This window comes from Carassius auratus, unplaced genomic scaffold (genome assembly GCF_003368295.1).
Source record: "Carassius auratus strain Wakin unplaced genomic scaffold, ASM336829v1 scaf_tig00015888, whole genome shotgun sequence".
Lineage (NCBI taxonomy): Eukaryota > Metazoa > Chordata > Actinopteri > Cypriniformes > Cyprinidae > Carassius > Carassius auratus.
The window spans coordinates 1-23,376 of NW_020524632.1; the positions used below are offsets into that span (position 1 = coordinate 1).

Genomic DNA, 23,376 nt, shown 5'->3' on the forward strand with positions numbered 1-23,376 from the left:
CGGGACAAGTACACATATGAAAATCCGTTAAGGTGTATATGGGAAATTGGAAGTGACTGTAACCCTCTTGGAAATGGCCGAAGTCTGCTAGGATGCTCCGCCACGTCTGGCTGCAGAGTTGAGAAAGGAGCTTGAGGACAGTGTCACTACCATTTGCCTCTCAGCATGCCTCTCAGTGCCACTACCCATTTGAGGTGAGAACACAGTAGGATACCAGCACCACACAAAGGCTATAGAATCTAGACGCCCAGCCACAGCTCTACAAATATCTGTTAGCAAGGTGCCATGAGCCAGCGCCCAGAATGAAACACTCCTAGTTAAGTGAGCTCACAACCTGAACGGGCAGGCATATCCTGTGCTTGATAAGCCAGGGTGAACTCCCCTGAAGGTAGTTGTAGGAACCTTGGGCACAGTCAGCCGTCCCAAACTCTAGGCACGAATCGTCGACTGAAATGCGTGCAGGTCCCCAACCCTTTTGATGGAGCCAATGTAAGCAGGAGCAGAGTTTTCAATGAAAGAAACTTTAGCTCTACTAAGTGCAAGGGCTCAAATGGGTAGGGGGGGGGGGGTTAATATCCTGCCCCTCTGAGGGACCTGTTGATCAGGTCATGCTTACCCAGTGACCTCCCTTCTACTGGGTCATAGTATGCACCAATCCCAGCAACCTGGACTTTGAGGGTGGAGGGAGACAGTCTTCACTCCAGTGCTTGCTGTAAAAAGAAAAGCATGACCCTGATCGGGCATCTCCTGGGCATCTTGCGAAAAAGAACACCACTAGATGAACAGGTTCCACTTCAAGGCATGTCTTGTAGACGGTGCTCTCGCCGAAGTTATGGTGTCCCACTTTCCCATCCAGGAACCAGACATGAAGTTTACAGAGGTCTGTACATGGGTGCCATTAGGTGCCCCGTCTTTGAGTCAGAAGATCCTTCCTCAGAGGAATCTGCCAGGGAGGGGCTGTTGTAAAGAGCACTAGTTCGGTGGACCAGTTCAGAGTGGGCCATTACAGTGCCACAATCAAGACCTGCTCCTCATCTTCCCTAAACATGCACAGCGTCTGTGCGAGAAGGCTCACTGAGGGAAACGTACATTTGTGCAGGCCCCGCAGCCAGCTGTGTGCCAGTACATGTATGCGAGTGTTCCCTCAGACAGGGAGTAGAACAACTGGCAGTGAGAGGTCTCTGGTGAGGCAAACAGGTCTACCTGAGTGGCTCTAAAATTTCTTCCAAATCAACTGGACTGTACAGGGATGGAGTCACCACTTTCCTGGGAGCATAGCTCAAGACAGCTTGTCGCCATACAGTTGAGCAAGCCCAGAATGTGAATGGCATGAATTGACCTCAGAACTTTCTGACTCCAAAAGAGGAGGTGGCGGACGAGTTTGCAACTTGCAACCAGGAGCGCAGACCACCTTGTGAAAACCAATGTGATACTTTCTTCTTAGTTATTAGAAAAAGAAAGTGTTTTCATATTACTGGAATCCATTTATGCCTACACAAAAGTATGTGACACTAATTTATTTTTTGTCATATTTATTCATTTATTATAAATTATAATTATTTTCATGCATAAAATTACTTAAATATTCTATTCTTTTGATTAATGTTTTGGTTGCACTTTATTTTACAGTACATGTACTTGCCATGTACTTATAGTGTACTTGCAGTGTATTTATCTAAGATAGTTCTGGTAATACAAGGGGTAGGGTTTGGTTTAGGGGTAGGTTCAGGGTTAGTACCTAGTTATTACATAGTTATTGTAATTACTATAATAAGCACATAGTATGTACATGAGGAACAGGGCTGTAAAATAAAGTGCTACCAATGTTTTTTAATCTATGTCCTAAAATAAATTGTATATTTTGGGGGTACATAAAGTAAAAACGGTATGATATGATTATTTGATTATATGAATTATTGTCCTGATATGATAATAAAGTAAGAACATAAAACTTTAATAAAGAAATGACTGAAAGAAAAATATTAGTTTGGCATAATCTTCTATTATACCGTATAATCTCTCTCTCTCTCTCTCTCTTTCTCTATTTAAAGACTTTTGTTTGTTTGTTGACTAAAGTGTGTACACCAATGAACTACTGATATAATCTTAGGCAAGCATTTATGTTCCATTTTGATGCAGTTTTCTTGTTGGAATGTGTTTTTCAGGTGAAAGTGACACATTGGTTTGTCTTGAGGATGGACTATGGTCATACCCAGAGGCTTACTGCAAGATTGAGTGTCCGGATCCAACATCTGTTTCCAATGCCACACTCTTAGTTCCTCAGTGTCATGGAGGCGGGCATGATGTGGGCACTGTGTGCCGCTACAAATGCAACCCGGGATATTACGTCACAGGCACACTCAACAAAAAGCCAAGAAAGTGAGTTGCAGTCTGTATGGTTTGAACCGATTTCCAGACATTTTTTTTACCGTTAACAAATTTTAAAGGAAAAATATGTGGAGAAATGTGAAAAAATACAAGTTTTTAAGGCAATATATCTGTTTCCATCATCTAGGTTGCTCACATGGTTTTCATAAGATCAAAATCTTGCTCCAGGTGTTTCCAAATATCTTTCAGCAATGGAGTCAGCAACATATTCTGATAAATGGTCCGATGGCATGTTGTTTTGTTATTCCATCCAATCAAGCTATAGCATATTTTAGCACATCTGAGAGGAGTATTGTTTGCACCTGCCTCATCTTTATGAGTTATTAAAATGGCTGGTAAAATACCTCAGTGTCTTTTATCTGCTTTTAATTGGGCATTCATACCAATAGCTATAGCCAGCATGTCTCATTAAGCCATTTAAATAATCCTGTTTATTAAGACCATTGGCATGTTTGTTCTGAAAGGCATTTCATTATGAAGGTTCAGTAAATGGTTTATGACGTTCTAAAGAGAGGTGTTATGCTATTATCAAGGTAGTTTTAGCCTGTGCTTCTGTATGATCTTTCTCAACGAACATTACACCCTAGACTACATAAACTACAATTCAAACTACAATTTATTTCCTGAGGATTTATTGACTATTTAGTCATATCAGATGGTTTGTCACATGTCTTAGAGGAGAATAAATCCCCTATGGCTGGAGGAGAATGCCATTCAAGAAATGTAGTAATTACTGCATTTATGTTGTGCAAATAAAAACATTGAGAACCTGCAATTAAATTTCAAACACGTGTTTAATGTAACAGTTCTATTGTCTCAAAAAAACTAGTGAGAAACCTGATACAGCTTTTTTATGCATTTCACTGATTCTAAACAACAAATATATAAGACCTTCTAAGGCCATGATTGTTTAATTATGTTTTTATTCTGTATTAAAAGTATTAAAATAACAGTTTATATATATAAAAAAAATGCATTTTGAGTTTATAACTTGCAAATCTGAGTTTGTATCTCACACTTCTTTTTGTTTTTTTGTTTCCACTACAGAATAATAAAAAAAATAATGTATTCACCCCTGATGATTTACTCCTCCTTCATGCTAATGACTTGTTTTTCTCAGGAAGTTTCTGAGGTTGGAGTGTTTGGAGGGTGGGACATGGCAAGAGGGAAGCTGTTCACCTGTCACATGCCCTCCTCTCCCGCTGATGTTTGAGGGCATGTACACCTGCACCAACAATTTGGACTTTGATAGTATCTGCACCCTACAATGTCCCGATCCAACAGAAAGGGTATCGTACCATTTTGTAAGCCATTTATTTCTGTGTTCCTAAATTCTGCAGTCATTAAACACTCATCTACGTTTCTCCCTGCAGTCCAGCATTCGATGCACCAAAGATGGCAAATGGACTGAGGACTTTACTATGTGTAAGAAGATAGAGGGATTGTGCCAGCCTCCTCTTAACCTTAACCTGGTGGAATACAGCTGTGAGGATGGCTTTGACGTGGGTGAGTATTTAAACTGACCATAAAATTTACTGGTTGTGAGATAAAAGTTGCCCATTTCAAATATGGAAATGACTAGTCAGTCGATTTCTAACAAAGCAATGATTATTGTCTCAATCACTGTCTGAACATGTATTAATATGCATTTAACTAATTTATTCTGCATTGTATTATTTGACTGTACAGTTAGGCCACTCTATTTATATCTTTCTTAATAAGAGGTCTAGACATACTGTACTGTACCTGCCTAGGCTTTAAGACCACAGTCAGTTGCATGCAGTAGGATACTTTTGAGTGCCAATCTGCCAAGCTATGGATGACCAGTGCTCACATGAATAAATTCAACAGATGCAAATGATGGTTAAAGCAAAGCTTGCTTTGTGTCATGACAGGTGCAGTTTGTTACCCAACATGCATTGTGGCCTTGAGTGACCCCGTGGTGTTTGCCAATGGCTCTAGCGCTGATACAGTAGAACACTGGATGCTTCCCAGCAAGGTTCAGGTGAGGTGCTGGCCACAGTTTGCCACAAATTTGATATCTTTGGCTGTTCAAGACTGTATGCACTTTCTGTAAAGCCCCTTTTTTTCAGTTTTTACTATTTAACTATTAGAAATGCTTAGTGTAGAGTGATCTAACCAACAACACTTTTTACAGCTTTTATTAATAAGATTTTTTTATTTACTGCAGAGCAGTCATTGGTAAGCAAGTGATGCAATGCTAAATATATTCAGATTTGTTCCGATAAAGAAACAGACTCATCTACATCTTGGATGGCCTGAGGGGGAGAGTACATTTTTAGCAAATTACATTTTTTAAAAGTGATTTCTATATACTAATACATGTTAAATTGAAATGCATTATACAAATACATATTTATAAATGTAACATAAGCCTAGAAAAATAAATGTTGTAAGAATGTTCCTTGTAAGTTAATGCTAACTGTTCTATCGTTATCTGCAGACACAGACAAGCACAGAACACTATTTAGAGTCCCAGGCTCAGAGAGCAGTGGATCTATTTATTTATTTATTATGCTGCTGTTTTTGTTACTCGTGTTCTTAACAAACTTTTATGTAGTTCTGCACGATTAATCGAATTGTCATGCTCATTTTGTCCACAGAGCCGTAGCTCTCTGACTAGCTATGCAAAATTGTGCTCATAATCACAGATGATATAACTGATGTATAATCGAAAAAAAAAAAAAATTGTTTGCGTATCTTCTCAGTGAAGTACGGCTCTGTGTAATAAATGCTGCTCCATCTGAGAGCATGTGAAAATGTTTTTACTCCAACATTACTTCATAACGTCAGTCAATGTTTGAAATAAATCCTTCTGTGAAATGTGGCTTCTTACACAATAACAGAATAATTAAAGCACACAATATTGCATTGTATTCTAAGCAGTGGTAATGTCGATTAGCATTTAATTTAATTTCTGTGTTTAGAAAGAGCCTTTTAGCCTTGATTTGGATTAATTGTGCAGCCCTGATTTTGAGTATTTGACAGTTTAAGTACAATTAGCCATGAAAGAGAACGCAGTTTAGTAATGTTAATTTACTCATATGCAAATAAATATTTGCATGTGAGAATGTAATGGTAAGGTGGGTTGAACCTGGTTTGCAGCCAGAAAACAGCTTGTTTCTGCTCTCACTCAAAATAGGCTTTTTATAAATGATATAATAAATGATCTGTGGGGTATTTTGAGCTGAAACTTCACAGACACATTCTGGGGGACACCTGAGACTTATAATGCATATTGTATAAAGGGGCATAATAGGTCACCTTTAAAGGGTACATAACATACACAGTTTCACCTGATCTCATGTTAATCTACCTATAGAGTAGTACTGCATCCTTCATATATCCAAAAAGTCTTTAGTTTTATCATATTTATAAAAGAAGATACAGCTTTCCGATTCTTTCCAGAAAAAGCTGAGCTCCTGGAGGCGTGCTGTGAGCGGAGCTATAATACAGCTGTTTCGTGTTGTTTTCATTAACATATATTCACTTATGTGCTGATTTCCAAAAAAATACAGAAATCTGATGCAATTGTACTTACATGAATGGGGTCTTTTATTACAGGGACGGCTCCATGTTTTAATAGCAAACGTTGTACAAATCCAACGTCGACTTGGGCCTTGTTTATAAAACATTCGTCACTTAAATGACCAGAACACACAAAGGCACTTGATACACTCTGCTGCCCCGGAAATACAAACTGCATCCAGTGTTCATGTAACGCTGGGTTCTTGGGGAAAGTGAACACAGTAGACTTTCCCTCACATCCAAAAACGCACTTATTTGGAGGCATTCTCCAACAAATCCTATGCAGCGCTGGCGACGATTTCGAAGTGCGTTGATGTGCGCGGTCTCACTCTCCTCTGGTCAATGTGTGTGCGCGGGCGCCCTTTCCCAGAAAAATGCTCATATAAGGACTTCCGTTCTCATCTACGTCATTAGATCCACGATCAAAAAAAAAAAAACAGCCGAAACTTGTACCGATCCGGAAGTAAGATTTTCGACACAGAAATTCTCAGTCATTCACCTAAATTATTTTTTTTAAACCTTGGCCATGTTTAGCATGAGAATCCATCTCTTGAACACTGTGAACAACTCTGAATACACAAAACACCATTGTGCCCATCCTTTAACTATGCTAACTTTAAGACTGAAAAGAAATGTGTTTATCCCTGTTCCACATCATGACGCGAGGTGCATTGACATCTGTCAAATGTGAAATCACTCACTTTTCTGAGCTTTGTTTGGGGGAACCTGTTTTGGCTCTAGGCAGAGGAGCTTTGAGACTGAATACTTTGGATCAAAAAAAAATTGGAATCACATTATTGGCACATCAGAGTGATCAGTTGGATTGGATTAACTTGATTCTCGCTGCAAACCAGGTTCAAATCACCTTACCATTGAAATTATTCTGCCAAATCGTTGATTCTGTCTCTCATTGTCATATCAGCTCGTGAGAGTAATGGTTACAGAGTGATGTTTTTATAAGAGACGCCTGAAATGCTGCATGTCAAGCATGACATCTCTGAAGGTGTCAGACTTCCATTGTTTATAATGATACATCAGCACCTCTAAGAACAGCCTGCTTTCCAGGAATGTTGTCCAAAGTATTGCAGAATGGGTAAGAATGATGGAGGAAAGGTCACAGTAGGAGGGAGTTGAATAAGAGATAAGCAAGTTTCTTTCCAGAAATTCTGCTTTAGAAACAGGTTAGCTTTGCAAATCTGAGAAAATGTCAAATCAGTGAAATATTTGTACAAATTGAAAATAACCCTTATAATAGGTCATTGTTATTAGATATTTAATATATAATTAGCTATTTTATTTCTCAGTTTTTGTCTTTTATAATTAAGTTAGATATAATTAGATTTCTGGAAAATAAATATTATAAATAAAATAGAAATAAATAGAAACCCTTGTTTTTACATTTCCTCTCAAGAAGATTTGTTACAATAGCTTCATCAATCGTAATATGTCACCTTTTTTTGCTTAATGATGCCATCATTACAAAGCAGTAATTGACTCTCCTTCCCCTTCCCCTTCCCCTTTCCTCTCTTGCTCCTCTATTTCTCTTCCTTTGAAAGAGTATTGTCTGTACTGGCATGTTGAAGTGGCATCCGAATCCAGCACAGATCAACTGCATTCAGTCCTGCGAGGTGAGTGCCAATCATATGACGTGAAGTCTTTCTGATTAATGATGAAGTAGAACATCATAAAAGAGCCAAATAGTTTCTTAAAAGCTAATATAAATTTGTGAAATTATTATTTTAAATTCTCTCTAAATTCTATATGATTCTGTCACCCTCATGTTGTTAGAAAACCATTTGCTTTTCTTTTTTCAGTGTTTTTATTCAGTATGTTTCAGTTTGTATCTGATGTTCAAGTCACGTGATAACAGCATAGAAGTGAAAATAGTGTTGAAAATAACAGTTGAGTGTTTGGGGCAAAAATAATGGATAACTGTTTATTGTATTTCTGCCTGGATTTTTGCCCTGTCAGTGATGCCAGGGGATATATCTTAAAAATGTGAAAGGTTGGAGAGGTGTTTAGTACATTATGTCATTCAAATTAATGAAGTGTGAGATTTGGATAGAAAAAAAAAACTGTACGATATTTGTCTTTTATTTAATAATTTGACCAAAATGGAACTCGCAAATCAAATCTGTAATCCATTTTTTAAAAGCATCTATAAATAAAGCATAAAAGGTCAGGCTAGTAGCACATAATATGTCTCAAGAATTACTTTGAAGCGTTTACACCTGCAGAAATTCAGAATGTTTTCTATTTTTATTTTGTCTGCATTTGATTTACACTTTCCCAAGTTTACATTTATGTCAGTAATGAGGCATTTTGTTGTCAAGGATTTCCGACACCAATCGCTCTCATATGGAGACATCTTCTACATTTCCCTTGGCCAAGAGAAACATTTAGTGTAGTGGTTGATGGACTGCGTGCCACATCTTCCCACAGCATGCTGACAGATTGATTCTCACCAGTTCTCCTTTTATCACAAAAATAAATGCAAATGAAATTATCATTGCCACTGTAAAATGTGGTATATACGTGATCGTAAAACATATTATTCCAGTTTCTGTTCCTCCAGATTCCTTTCTGCAATTGACACAATCCTGTATAAATTCACCCCCAGCACTTACTCATCAGGCTTTGTCGACAATTATAGTGCTGAGGCGCCAAAGCAAATGAATGATCTTATCGGTGTGCGTATGCAGGTCAGTTGGACAGAGGGAATTTAAAGGATGTTATGTAAACTGATGGATGCATTAATCCAGTCGTAAAATAATCACAAATCATATGTGATGAAAGTAACATACCAGGCTATGCTAAAAGTCAACAGAAATATCGCAGCAGAGTCATGTGAAGCCTGGAATCGAAAATAGTGTTGAAATTAACAGTCGAGTGTTTTGGAAATAATGGATGACTGTTTATTGTAATATCTCGCAAGTGAAAGGATGGTGTGGAGTTTAGTACGGTGTACCATTCAAATGCGTGAGACTTTTTTATTTTTAATCCAACAAATTTTTTTCTAATTTTTTATGCATTTAATAAAATATTTAATATTAAATGTATTTAATAAATAAAGGTAAATCAAATTGTTTATATAATTTATCTAACAAAAAATTTTAATCTTAACATTTTGATCATGTAAAGACAATGTATTTTCTTATTATCATTTATTTTATCTTTTTTTTTCTGTGGATATCAGATTTTATTATTCTTAAAATAATTTAGAGTAAAGCAAACAGGATTTATGATCTATTCATTGTACTTTGGAACCCACTATTCCTGTAGAAGGATGTTTTATAATATTCAAATACCCCTCATATCTGCCACTCTGTCTCGTCTTCTATTGCCCTCATTTGTTATTAAGCAAAACAGTTACTTTTATATTGGAGACTCAATAAAAGTTAGACCGAAGTATATGTTCCAGTTGCACTGCAGCATGTCCAGAAGGTCTTTTCCATTAAAGGCTGATTTTAAGAGAAGAGGTCAGCTCCGGTTAAGCATTTGTTTATGTGTAATTAAGATTTTATTTTGTACCATGCACCAAGGCCAAACATAAGTAGACTTTAAGTCTGCTTTTCTAATCCATGGTTCTTAAATTTTGAAATTAGAATTTTCTTTACGACCTTCTGAGCTTTAGACTATTGGGGTAGTTTGTTTTTGTTTTTCCTTTGCTACCGTGTAGTACAATTTATTTTACTGCTTTAAACCAGCTTTTGAGTCAACTTTTCCCCCTTTTTGTGTGGCTCCATTTGAGAAAACCTCACAGATGATGCCACTGGTTTATGAATTACCACTGTTCACATTCCTTGCTGCAAATATGTTTGGAAGAATGGTCATCTGATTCCTCTCAGGGCATGCGCTGGGTTTCTCATCTTAACATCATGGAAAAAGTTGACAAGACACAAACACAAAAAATCGGTAAACACTTCATTTGGCCTTTCACTGTTTTGATCTGTTACCTAAAATTAATTTTTCCGCATTTAAAGACAAAAAAGAACATTTAACATTAGAAATGAAATGGAGGGGAACATAATAAGTAGTCTTTTGGGAAATCTGGAGAGAGCCAATCAAGGGCCACATACTGCGGTGAAGTGAAATGCCAGCACTAACATGGGGCCTCGAAATAAAGTTGTCCATGAAAACATGTTGTTTCCAAGGAGATTTGTTTATTCTATCTTTCGCTTAACTTTAGATCTGGTCGGTCAGGCAGGAGTGTGTACTCCCTCGCTCCTGTGGGAGGTTTAGGGATTTCTCCAGACGTCATGTACCGTAAGGTGAAAAGACACCTTTATTGTTTGTTTCAGATAAGATTTCGGTTTGATGATCTTTGGTATCTCAGATTGTAAACGTTCATCGCAGAAACTGTTGCTAGGGGTTAATTGTGTTTATTAAAAAATACATATTTTTTAAGTGACTCATAGAGGGATCCATTTTCAATAAATTCATGTAAATCTAAATCAAGCTTTGGATACTGCCCAAAAACTAGCAGGGTTGCCTACTAAAAGCCCTCTTTGAGAAGAGGCCAGGAAAATAAATTTTAGGATATACCTCAAAGTTGACAGCCTGAACTGACACTGAGCAATCTGAAGAGGTATTTATATTTATCATCGGATTACAGTAAGGTCATGGTGTCTTTCCTCGTAGGTCTCGAAATATTGATGAAATCACCTTATTAATTGCACTGCAGCTGCTTATGATGAGAGGGAGAAAAATCGATTAATTTACTAGTTCAGTCAATTCAGGTTGAATGGATTTTTAATGTTCTGCATATGGAAGGCTATAGTTTGGCTATTAGATTTAGATTTATTCAGTCACAACTTTCTTTCATTAGATTTTATTTTATTATTTTACATTTTATAAATTAATGTTATCACTGAAAACTGAAAAGACATTGAAATCTTATACTATGTTGTCTAATAAATTGAAAATATTACAAAAAAAAAAAAAAAAAATATATATATATATATATATATATATATATATATATATATATATATATATATATATATATATATATATATATATATATATATATGTTGAAATCGTATACTATCTCTAAATAAATTAAAAATAAACCGAACTTCCATCAAAACATTACTTCAGCTCCTTATGCTTAAAATAAATAAATTAAGACAAAACAGACCAAATCAGCATGTTTTTGAGTTGTCAATTTATAATAATAATTTTGAATAATTTTGAATAAAATATGCATGAGATTTAAATGTTTAAATATTTTGGCAGACTGGATGTTCATGATATTTTCTGTTGTATTGGTCATTTGAGTGTCTGTGCTTGTCAAGATTTTGGCTTTTCTTGACTGTTGAGCCAGGTATACATGAGGTCTGGGTCAGATGATTTTGTGTAACGCTTCAAATGGTTGCCTAAGTGTTGTTTAACAATCACTGGCAGTTTTCTTCTGCTGGCTGGAGCAGATGCATTCCACACATCCTTCCCATTTACTGTTACATGACTCTTTAGTTTAGGCAATAGGTCATTTGCTTTTCCCAGCCTTTTCTAAAACAACATTAATAATGCATGTGTTTTAGATTCAGATATTTGACTTGCAATATGTAACACGTCAGTTTAAACAAAAAACTGGCAAGATTGTTTTTTGAAATTGTTATTGCCAAAAAAAATCGCAGTGTGCTTAAGGCAATAAAACGGATGGAGAGCAAGAATAAAGAAATAAATATATATATATATATATATATATATATATATATATATATATATATATATATACAAGCTTGAAACTGAAGAATAAAAAAATTATATTGCTTATGACTTGGAGAATGAGACCACGGCAGGAAAAACATTTGGGATTGGGTGTAGGTTACGCAGGGATACATTCTGCAGAGATCTCCTCGCCAGTTGCTCTTGCACAGGGATGTGGAATCAGGTAGAACCCGGACTCTCAAAGAACTCCACATGCACCAAGAGCCAAAAGTATCTTTGGCAGACCGCACTTGTTTTCCTATTATTGGCATCAGATCCTTTAGGTTAGGTGAAATCCTTTAGATAGGAATTATGACACATTTAAAGTGTTTATGCATATTAAATTTGCTAATTGTAGTCCACTCATTTCCCATTGCAAAACAGGTAACTGTGAATTGTACATAATACAATTTAAGTAATTCATGCTTGAACCTTTAAAATACTTTAAAGGGACATTTAATAGTTCACTGAGCTCAGGTTGTTTGGTTGTATAATAAAATGTTCCTGCATATGGAAAGCTATAATTTGCATAATAATGTTATATAATGATAATGCAAAATAGTTTGTATAATAATGCTTTTGAAGCTACAAGGTCCCTTAGCATTATTTAATCATTAACACATATTAACTCACAGTGTTTATTAATCTTTGTTAAGGTTAGTTAACACAAATACAACTGTTTGTTGTTAATTCATGTAAATAGTAATTATATGATATCATAATTGATGTAGAAGAAATATATATATATTTTTTTGCATTTAAAATTTAAATTGTATTAACATGAACACTATTTTAATTAAACAATCAAATATGTTATCTGTACAGTAAATATACATTAGAAACATATTGTTCTGTATGTATTACCCTGATGTCAGCTGTTTTTTCTTTTAAATGAGATTTGAATACATCACAACTGTCTCTTTGCAGCCATTCGGAGGAGATGGTTGGTGTGACACCATTAATAACCGAGCGTACTGCCAATATGACGGCGGAGACTGCTGTCCATCCACTCTGTCATCTAGAAAGGTAAATCTCATTTGAAAGACGATTCCTCTCATCCACATTCATCCTACGATGCTTTCACATTCCTCTCTCACAGTGCCATTCTCTGTCTCGCATGGTGCCGCCACATTGTCAACCCTTACCATGAACGTTGCCCACTTCATTGTGGGGGGGCTGGGGGGGTGACTGGATAAAACAGCTTTTATTAGCAGAGGGCCAGGTGTCAGCGGTCATGGACAAAAGTGAAATAAACCGTGAGGAACAGCATCCTGCCACCGTAAGCTTCAGTTTACGCAGGCCGTGGAAAAGTCTGAGTACGTTGGTGGGTCAGGAATAGCGTCTAAGATGAGAGACAGAGACGAGAACAAATTCCCTCATCCCTCCTTCTGTGGCTCCTTTTCTAGCATCCTGCCATATGCAAAGGAAACTAAATGATATGCACAGATACAACTGCGGTTGATCCGAAAGCAAATATTTAGAATATTTTTGGATACTTTGAAAAGCACCTATCATGATCATTCAGCATTAAACCAAAGCTAAACTTCCGTCTTCCAAAGAAATGCAAAATAAATGAGTGGATATTAATGTACCACAGTGAGACAATTGCATTTCGTTAACATCAGGGTTTATTTTGCAACCTGTGGTGATGGCATGAATCCTGGAGGAGAACCTCATGTTGATTCTTTACGCGTGTTCACCTCCTTTACTCATCTTCCCACAGTCCAGCTTTCTCTCTCTTTTTTTGTTCCCTTCAGCACTGAATGTGATTGTCCTGTTCTTATTAATCCTAGAAATCCTTCTAGTGTAAAATTTCCAATCTGATTTTCCGGTTAGGAAAATGAACACCCAGACAAGGTTTTTTTTTTTTTTTTTTTTATTTAATCAATGGACTATTCTATAATGCAACATTCTATTGGTTATATTGAGTATTCTATTGGTGTTCTGAGTAATTTGGTATTTGAATAAAACAATTGATGGGAATCATATACCTGGAAAAAGGCAGTGCTCATTGTTTTGGTCTACTGTGATGCCTTAAAGTATTTTTGAGCTGAATTATTCAAACCATAATGTTGGTGGCCGAATGTTTTCTGGATGCTGTTTGTAAAAGTGTGTCCGGTTGATTGACAGGTCATTCAGTTCGGGGTGGACTGCGATCACGATGAGTGCACCTGCCGTGACCCCGAAGCCGAGGAGAACAAGGGCACAGCCAAGCGAAAGGAGCCAGGACGGCTGTGAGTGATAGCGTGGCGGAGAGCGTGCGGAAAGCTTTCAGACTGGCTTGAAAAGAAAATGTCAAACAATAAATTGAATGTTTCTCACTCCACACGAGTGCCAGGCTGATCAAAGGCATAGTATATCAAAGCATGTAAGTGCATAAAACAATCCCTTTCGATATTAATCTATAAAATAATACCTAATATATTTTCAAGATCTCTAACAGAGATGTAGATATGACCTATATTTTAGCAAACAAGCAGTTGCGTACACCATCAAACACAAACACACACACACCGCACTTAATTTTTTAAATATTTTTTTTTATTCCCTGTACATGTACATGCAAAACCTGTGAAATGCATGTGACAGTTCATTTATAGAAATTGTAATGGAAATATGATACTATTTTTGTATTCTCTTTTGTCTGTTAAAGTGTAGGTTCACTGTCATATCAATAAAGTATAAATACACACCGTTAATTGGTTGGTAAAAAAAAAAAGAAAAAAAAAAAGATTTATATATATGTATATATATATATATCTATCTCAATGTCATGATTTAGGATATCTTTTAATATTAGATTATTTTTAACCATCAAATGGTACAAGATGCAGACTTAAATTACAATGTGAAATCATATGAATAGGTTTGAAAATTTCACAACTACATTTTTTGAAAATCACAGACAACTTTGTTGATTTACGCTGGCCAGTCATTTGGTCTGCTTAAGTGACACCTCTTTTTACAATCAACCTTAAAATATGCCTCCAACAAATCAACAAATGGTGAACTGGATGCAAATATTTTCCCAGCTTTCATTTTTTTCCCCCTAATAACCGTTTTCACTAAGATTTATGTGGATGTGTCATAAAAGAGCTGTTGGTATACCTAAGTTCCATAACAACCTTAAAGACTTTAAAAAATGTGCAGCCCTCGTTACTTTTGTTCAAAATTCAGTTGAAAAATTAAATAATCAGTGAATTAATGTTGGTGATTTTATTTGGAATAGGAAATAAAACATAAACAAGACATGTTATTGTACACAACTTTAAAATGGTTATTTTCATAATACCGCTTATACTTAAAAACAAACAAAACAAAAACAAAAAAATCTGTACAGTTTTTTTTGACCTCTCATACCTTAGTTTAAATACTACATTCAGCACATTAGTAGTGTTTTAATAATTAACTAACATTTACATTTGCTATAGCTCTTTCCATATCGTATATGCCCTACAGAGACAGATATTTTCAGCACATTAAGATCATACAGTTTTAGTTCTTGTGGAAAAAGTCCTACCTACACAAGCTGGTGTATGCACTATTTGACAAAATACACCACGTCTAAATGACACCTTAATGCAACTTTCCTTTGACTGTACACTGTACATTTTTATGTGCAAGCCCATAGACAAGCCACTTGAATGCTTCTTGGAAAAGTTGTGAGAAAAAGTTCTCACAAAATATTTTCCTCTTCATCATTAAATATCCAATTAATGTTAAAACTGATGGACCAGATTCACTAGAGAGAAGCCCTAAAGGGGAGGCTGCATATAGGTTCAGCCCCTCACTGGTCCTCTTGTCCAAGTTGGTTTAAAGTTCCTTGGGTTCTCCATAATCATTGTACATAACGGATAGCATCTGATCTTCACAGGCCTTCCGTAAGTCATGGCCGAGATTCATCCAGCTAAGCCCGAATGCTTTGGTATCTGTATAACGACAAGACAGATACTTTAGGGATGCTCTGCGCAAGCCAATTTTGGGTTCCTGGAGGAGACCCCGGCACCAACCACTGAGTTCATCCAGCTGAGACAGGATCAATCCGGCTTTCCTGCAGAAGCAAACACAAAGATGAAACTTGGTTAGTGATGTGTGCTAATGTTAATATATTACAGATTGTCTGGGTCAGATGCATATGGAACAAATGCAACTATACAATATTATTTTGAAATAAATAAATCCAATCCCGCATGGATAAATTGGTTAAAATGACTCTAAAAATGTTAAACTGATACTTAGTATAGAAAGAATAAAACAGTTATCAAAGAATAGAAATGACTTTCTATTCATCAAAGAAAAACACTCGACACTGAAAGATTAATGGGAGACTCCAATAAAACAAATATAAAAATCCAGGCGATGGCCATATTCAGCTAAAGCACAGGACTTCTGTCTGCATCCCTTAAACGATGCTCTTCAAAATCTGGACTGGGGAGTTTGACCATAAATCAAGCCTTTGGTGTTTTTGAATCAAACTGTAATTGCAAAGCCTTTAAAGAGAAATGTTACTGTCAAGAAGGTTCTCAGGTAACACAGGACTGATTAGGTGAATGGCAGCTAAGGTTAAGTACAGTACCTTCGAATTCTATTAGCTACGGTGACTTGAGAGGGGCATTTATTGAGTATGTGTGAATGCGCTGAAGAGCCAGTATCCATCAGAAAAGACAAGAAGCTGAAATGCGATACCGAGAGTACAGAAAGAGTGCTTCATTTCTAAATCATGGATTAATTTCAAACTCCTGCCAAACCAGAAGTTCAACACTCTACCGCATATATACCAAAAACCAAATCTAGGTGGACCAACAAGGCTTCGGGGCAGCTAAGTGCATTTTTAAGTGTGTTTACAATTATAATGTGGCATAAACCGATTCAAATGAATGCACAATGTCTTGTTTGACTGCTTTTGCAATTTACTGAGGTTTCAAGCAACAACGTATAAATTAATTATTTACTTTGGCTTCCAATTAATTCACAAAGTATAATAACGGAATTTTAATGTCTGCCATTTACATAATTATTTTGAGTGTATTTAGGTTTTTAATGTCTTGCCACATTTCAGCGGTTGTAGGAGTTTGTCTGTTTATTTGCTTAAAACAAAACGCAGTGGTTTGTTATCCTTTAATTTTTCACGAAAGTCCGTTTTGGTCTCCAAATAGCAATGGTTGTAACCATAAATCCCAGCGTGTATGGAAGTGGAAAATGGCCTTTTATTTCCAAGGTACATTTTCAACCTTTAGGTTCTGCCAGTGCCTCTATCTCACTCTCACTTTCTGAAATCTCTTGCAGTAGTCTGAGAGCAAATGATCGGCTGCATTTTACCAACATCTACAGTAAACACACCAACCCACCTCACTCTTTATCCATCCATTTAGAATGGCCTTATGATCCTTAGACAGCAACGATGTGGTTCCTTATAGTAACTGTACAGCATTAATGTCCTATTAAAGCATGAGTCAGTCCAACCAATAGTAGCACCAATTAAGAATGAGTCAGTAGAATTTCTGTGTTGATAATCTCAAAACAAAAGAAAACCCAGGGAATGGTCTCTTTTTTTAATCTATTTTGTTCAAAGTCTGAATTGGTTTATATTCTGAGAGGAGTCAGTTTAATTACAATTATCTTGTATTGTGACAATTCAATGAAATCGCATTATAGTTCATAAAAATTGCATTTAAAGGCTGCAGATGAGGAAACTGCACATTTTGACTTTTATTAGAAAGAAACAAATTCTCTTTGTTTTTATTTTCATCCTATCCTATGCCGAAAAAAACAACAACAAAAATGCTGTATGGACGCAATGAGACTGGAAATGACGCATGCAAGTTGTTTGGAAGACAGATGCTGGGCCCATCTCCCCAGACCTCCACTAAAACAGCTTATCTGAAGGCTAAAAACTTGCGCAATATTTCATGGAACTGGGTCGAACATAGGGGCATGATCACACGCACCCTTCACTGTGCAAATATCTGGATGAATTGATTATAAATGAATGTTGTTTTGGGGTTATTCTGATGCATTTGTCATAGAAGACAGCCTGTAGCGGACAATTACTACTGATTAACCTAATCATTTCAACTCAGTTCTCAGATCTCACTGATGGCCAATGACAGTTTTGATGACATCACTTGATTCAACATCAAACCAACAAACCTTTTACCCTTTAGGACTCATATGGTCCTCCTTATGGAAAGGTTATTATTAAATAAATATTTACTCTAGAAAAAAAAAAAAAAAACAGAGTACAAGTTCTAAATAAAATATAATAAAATATAACTGCGCTAATTAACATAAAAGGTATGGAGAAATTTGACAAAGTTAAATATACAATTAAATGATCAAAAACATGATCTTGCCAAAAAAAAAAAAAAAAAAGAATGATTAAATGCAAGTATAAATGAATGAATGAATTAATAAATGTGTAGATATAATACACATTCAAATTAAAAATTAACTGAAAGGAACAATGTGTCAGACAACAATGTGTCAGACAACATGAAAGCCAATATATACTGATATTGAATACATCATGAAATGTTGCAACCAATAAATTAAAGCAAAATGAAAAGGGAATACAAATAAATAATGAAACATTTATTTATGTAAAATTAAAAGAAATCATTTACATTTCATTGTACTTTTCTTGATTTGTTCCATTATTCTTTTATTGACCGAGTGAATAATATATTTGCTATATAAATGTTGCTTATTAATATTAATATTAATTTCTTCAGGATATAAAGCATAAAGGATGAAGATACTACACACTCTCAAATAGATAGACAGACAGACTTTTAAATAAATAAATGTACGAAAGCTTTCACTGATGTGATACCCTTGCAAAACATTAGATATTACATTAGATACTAAAATGTACCTTAAGGTACTGATACCCTTTAAGAGTAAATAACTAAAACATGCTAACTAGCCAAACCTTGACTCCTTAGGTATGACTGAGAGATCCATGAAATGTTTTGAAAGTACCTACTGTTAAAGTCTCTCATCAGTCACACTGGGTGGGAAAGTGTTTGATACAAGTGTGTTTTGATGCAGTAACTCAGAAGTAAGAAAGGTAAATCTTGGAACATGGAGACAATTAAATACAACCTTTGAATCTGAACCGAGGCATCAGGTACGGTTGTCCAAATGGCCATAATTAAACTCACCTGCGTCTTTTTTTGCATCAGAGAGGAAGTGTTCAAACTTTAGATCGAACACATGGCTGTGTTTAGAAAGCTTTTCAGTGCAATTCATAAATCCAGACCTTATTTGTCTTTAGTTTGTTTTGGAGGGTGTATAAAGATCACCACCCTGTTTTGTGCTTTAGTGATCCCTTTAAATGTACTGTAATCAGTTGCTTGTGTTCAATTTAAACCTAATTAGCACAAAAACCCTAATCACAAGTCTGACTTTAGGATCAGTAATAAAATAATCTGACTTTACTATGAAGTTTAGTGGGCAATGAAAGAAAAGAAGAAAAAAAAAAGAAAAATCCTTCCAAAATCTTGCAAAACAAGATATCGGATTTAATTGCAATCAATAAAAATTAATATGCCCCCATAAAATTCCCACATGCATTCCAAGGCAGCATCCCATAAAGTATTCTGCCAAACTCAATGAAAAAAAAAAAAAAAAAATAACATTTTAAAAATAAACCCAAGATTGCATCCAAAATGGGTGAATTGTGCATCATAAATATTCTTAATTGAAATGACCAGTCGCCTTAACCTGACTGCATATACATTTATACAGATCCATTCAGAATTATTAAACAAAGCAAAACACAGATTAAAAAAAGCTAATAAAAACATTCAGAATTTTTCAAATGTGGTGATCTGAAGGCATCCATTAAAATTTCACTGGTGAGATACTGTTTTGCTTTATTCAGTCCATATAGACTAGTCCTGACTTCATCTTAAAAACAATTAATAGAGATAAATTAAATAAATGTTTTTCTCACCAGTCGTTGTACAAGTTATGTTTACAGTTAAGAGGCAGAGAAAACAGTCTAGAACAGTGGCAGCGAGCTTAACGCTGTTGTTGAATGTGAAAGAAAATAATCCCTGCTTTCCTCACTCACTAATTTGGGACACTCTACAGAATATCTGCAAATATAGAAAGTTCCAATCTGGTCACTTATAAAGTCCCATTATAGTTTTATAAGGCATCTAGATTTTTTGTAATAAAGCTTCATCAGAAAATCATCTTACAAACCTGGGCCCCAGTTCATCTTCACAGCGCCAAGTAAACTCTCCAAAGCTCTCGTATCGCTGGTTGTAGTGGTAAAGAACTCGGTGGAGGGTTGGTGAGCCGAGGTCCATGAGCGTATTGTAGGCTGTCTGCTGTTCCTTCCCGCTGGTGTAGCCATTGAACAGATTATAAATCTTGTCTGCTATTTCTGAGGGGACATCCAACCAAATCTGATTACTTAATCTTATGAATATTTTCCAAAACTAAGAAGCTTATTATAGAAAAATGCGAGCAATTCTCTACCTTGAGCCTTGACATCATCCACGGCGGGACAGGGAGTTTTGATCGTCACCTCACTCGGACTGGACCGCCGACCTGTGTTGTCTACCGCCCACAGCCGAAACCTGCCGTTTCACATTCAGACATTTGTCACTTTTTTGATTCTCATTTACGAAATACAGTATTTTGTACAGTAATATGATTGGGATTTGTTGAAAGTCAAATTTGAACCACATCTCCAATATAAGCACCACAACACAAAATGTTTAGAGGCTAAATATTATATTCAAAATTAGAATGAAAATTATCATCATTATTTAGTACTTTTATTAATTAGTAAAAGAACTAAATAATGATGTGTTATTTTTAGGATTCTTATTCTTATTTAATAATACTTTATCATTTAAATATATTTTAAGATGCATGTGTTAAAATTTTAATAATATTTGTTAGAATGATTATTTGTAGAAGTGGTAGTATTTAAAATTCATATAATAATAATAATAATAATAATAATAATAATAATAATAATAATAATAATACCTCCATTAAAATCTAAATTCATAACTGCATCACTCCCATTACATTAGCATGAGTTTAGCTTCGGCTCATGGCTTTGATTTGAAGATCCCTTTAGTGCAGACAAGTGAACTTGAACAAGCAGCTGTGGCAGTGTAACCACTCACTTCCAAGGCATCACTGCAATTACTCTATCACTGATGATATATGCCCCGGGTTCTAAAGATCATGTTGAATGATATCCCCATCTAGTGGAAGATATTATAAACAGCTACCACCCGCAGTATGGCAGCAGTGAGATCCTTCAAAGTGGCAAGTTGAGAGTGCGTGTGATGTGGAGAAATCTGATGCAATCTTGTATGTGTGATTTATGAATGAAGAGGTATTCATGCAGTCTAATCTGGTTCACTATCCTTGTGGGGACTCCCTATAGGCATAATGTTTTTTTAAACTGTAGAAGCGCCCTACACCAAAACCTACCTCTCACACAAAACTTTGTGCATTTTACAATCTCAGAAAAACTCATTATGTATGACTTATACGCTTCTGTATAGGAATACTCAATTTAAGCCCCCATGAATTCAGGTTTAAGTCCCCAACAACATATACACAAACACACACATACACACGCAGCCACGAACGCACAAACCACAATTAAACAATGTTTAGATTCCATGCACCTGTTTTTGCTGACAATGAAAATAAAGTGTAAAATGGTGCTAAACAGAATCATTTTCACTACCAGTTGGAGACTTTTGGACCCACTGTATTTTTCTTGAAACCTAAAACTGCAATGAACCTGACAATAACACTGAACAGATCCATAAATAATATAAAGACAACCAGTGCTTCTTTGAACAATGGTCAAATATCAAAAACATTTGGAGAAAGGTTAGCGCAAGGAGGGTCCAAAACTCCCTGTGGGCTGGTGTAATCTCTTCAGTGTGTCCTGGATGTGTGTTTTAACTGCCTGCATATGTGCAGGACATGTAGCACAGGAAATCAGAAAGAAAGGTAGCCGGGTGTTTAAATTCAAACACCTACATGACTGAATACCCACATGAAAGCTGCACGAACACAGACCCATGCAAGAAATGCTGCAACTTTTATGGGCTGTTTATTATTAATAAATATTTGTATTTATGATGATAATGGCTAATTTTTAATCACAACTTACCAGTAAGAACCATGTGTAATAATATAATATAATATAATATAATATAATATAATATAATATAATATAATATAATATAATATAATATAATATAATTATTTTTATTACTATTAACCTTATTAGACAATTTTTGGTCACAACCCTACATCGATATCATAATTTACATTTTTATTAAGCTTCCTTGGTATATTGTGGTTCCTGTTTTGCCATCTACTCTATGTCATCTACTAGTGTCAAATGTTTGCTTGAAACTTTCCTAGCTGTATACAGCTCAGTTCAACACATCAATCTTTCTATTGCTGCTTCTGCTATTACCACAAAGTGCACCCTTTGACGCACTTTCGAACCATTCCAGAGTATGAAATGTTTCCCCAGCTGTATCTGAAGCATGTAAAAACTCGCCCAAATTGAGTCTGTCTTACTGGGCTCGCAGACCATGTTCTTCCCTGTGGCATAAAAATGAATGTTCCTGAGAAAAGGATGTAGTCACGAAACAACTATCCAAGAGAGTCTAAATAAACAGAGGCCCCCAATGCAATTACCACATCCAATAAAGACGTTGGGCCCGATGTCACCAGCTTTAATTCAAAAGTGATGATTGGACCAATTATACTTTCCTAGAAGGTTCCTTCTTACCTAGTGAAAAGCACATTTCAAAATCAACTACTGATATTTGAAAATTGGTATAGGAAATAATCCAGACATATTTTACACAAATCATTATCAGATTTCCACAGCCTTGCGTGGATGTAATTGCTTAGGACTCACGCAGATATTAAAATCCCTCATCTGACTGAAGACATGCAACTCAGTGTCAGTTCAAAGTCCAAGTGAATCATCCCAGCCAAAACTGGGCCCTTTATGTTTTGTTTCTTACTGAACTCTCAATGAATGTGCCACATGATGAGGAAAAGGGCAAAGGAAACAGGTGTTCCATGCTGACACAACCTGGCGCAAAAACACAGTGAACATGAGTGACTAACTCTAGATATATATAATTAATAATTTTTAATGCTATCAATCAATTTTAAAAAATAAATAATTGGCGCTAAGTCAAATTTGTAGTGCGCATCTGAACAGTCTCCCATTTGATGTGGTCGTGAAGATGTTCTGTGTTTAAATAAACTCAATTCTTGTCAAGAAAAAATAGAGAAGCAACAGTTGTGAGTTAGTTGTGGATTATTATTATTATCCAACATGCCATGAAAATTTTATATCAAAATAGAATTATGATAAGAGAGGTGATTTTAAGAGGAGTGGGTGCTAATGCATATACTAAAAAATAAAAAAAAACAAAAAAATGAGAAAATCAAATGAATTACACATTTAAAATCATTCAAATGATTAATTCACTGATTTATTTTCAAAAATGCAAATGCTGCTATTTTGAGGGGAAAAAAAAATATAATATATATAAACAGAAGAAACTCACATGTATGTGGTGTCTGGCTCCAAGCAGCGTATTATCAAGGAGATAGTTTGAGAGGGGATCAGGGATGTCCCCGAGCATCACACATGGAGATTTGGCCCCTGACATGATGTCATCCACAAAACTCAACATGGTCTCT

General features: G+C 35.7%; 1 protein-coding gene and 1 pseudogene across 1 annotated transcript; one reads left to right on the forward strand and one right to left on the reverse strand.

Moving 5' to 3' along the window:
* The first annotated feature begins 726 nt into the window (after positions 1–726).
* Positions 727–14,334, forward strand: LOC113074979 (pappalysin-2-like). Its single transcript, XM_026247686.1, has 8 exons — positions 727–880; positions 2,166–2,379; positions 3,509–3,677; positions 3,762–3,894; positions 4,284–4,393; positions 7,494–7,565; positions 12,577–12,675; positions 13,780–14,334. The coding sequence occupies exons 1-8, from the start codon at positions 727–729 to the stop codon at positions 13,885–13,887; spliced, it is 1,059 nt and encodes a 352-aa protein (XP_026103471.1). The 3' UTR covers positions 13,888–14,334.
* Positions 14,335–14,455: 121 nt separating this feature from the next.
* Positions 14,456–23,372, reverse strand: LOC113074978 (astrotactin-1-like; annotated as a pseudogene).
* Positions 23,373–23,376: the final 4 nt, after the last annotated feature.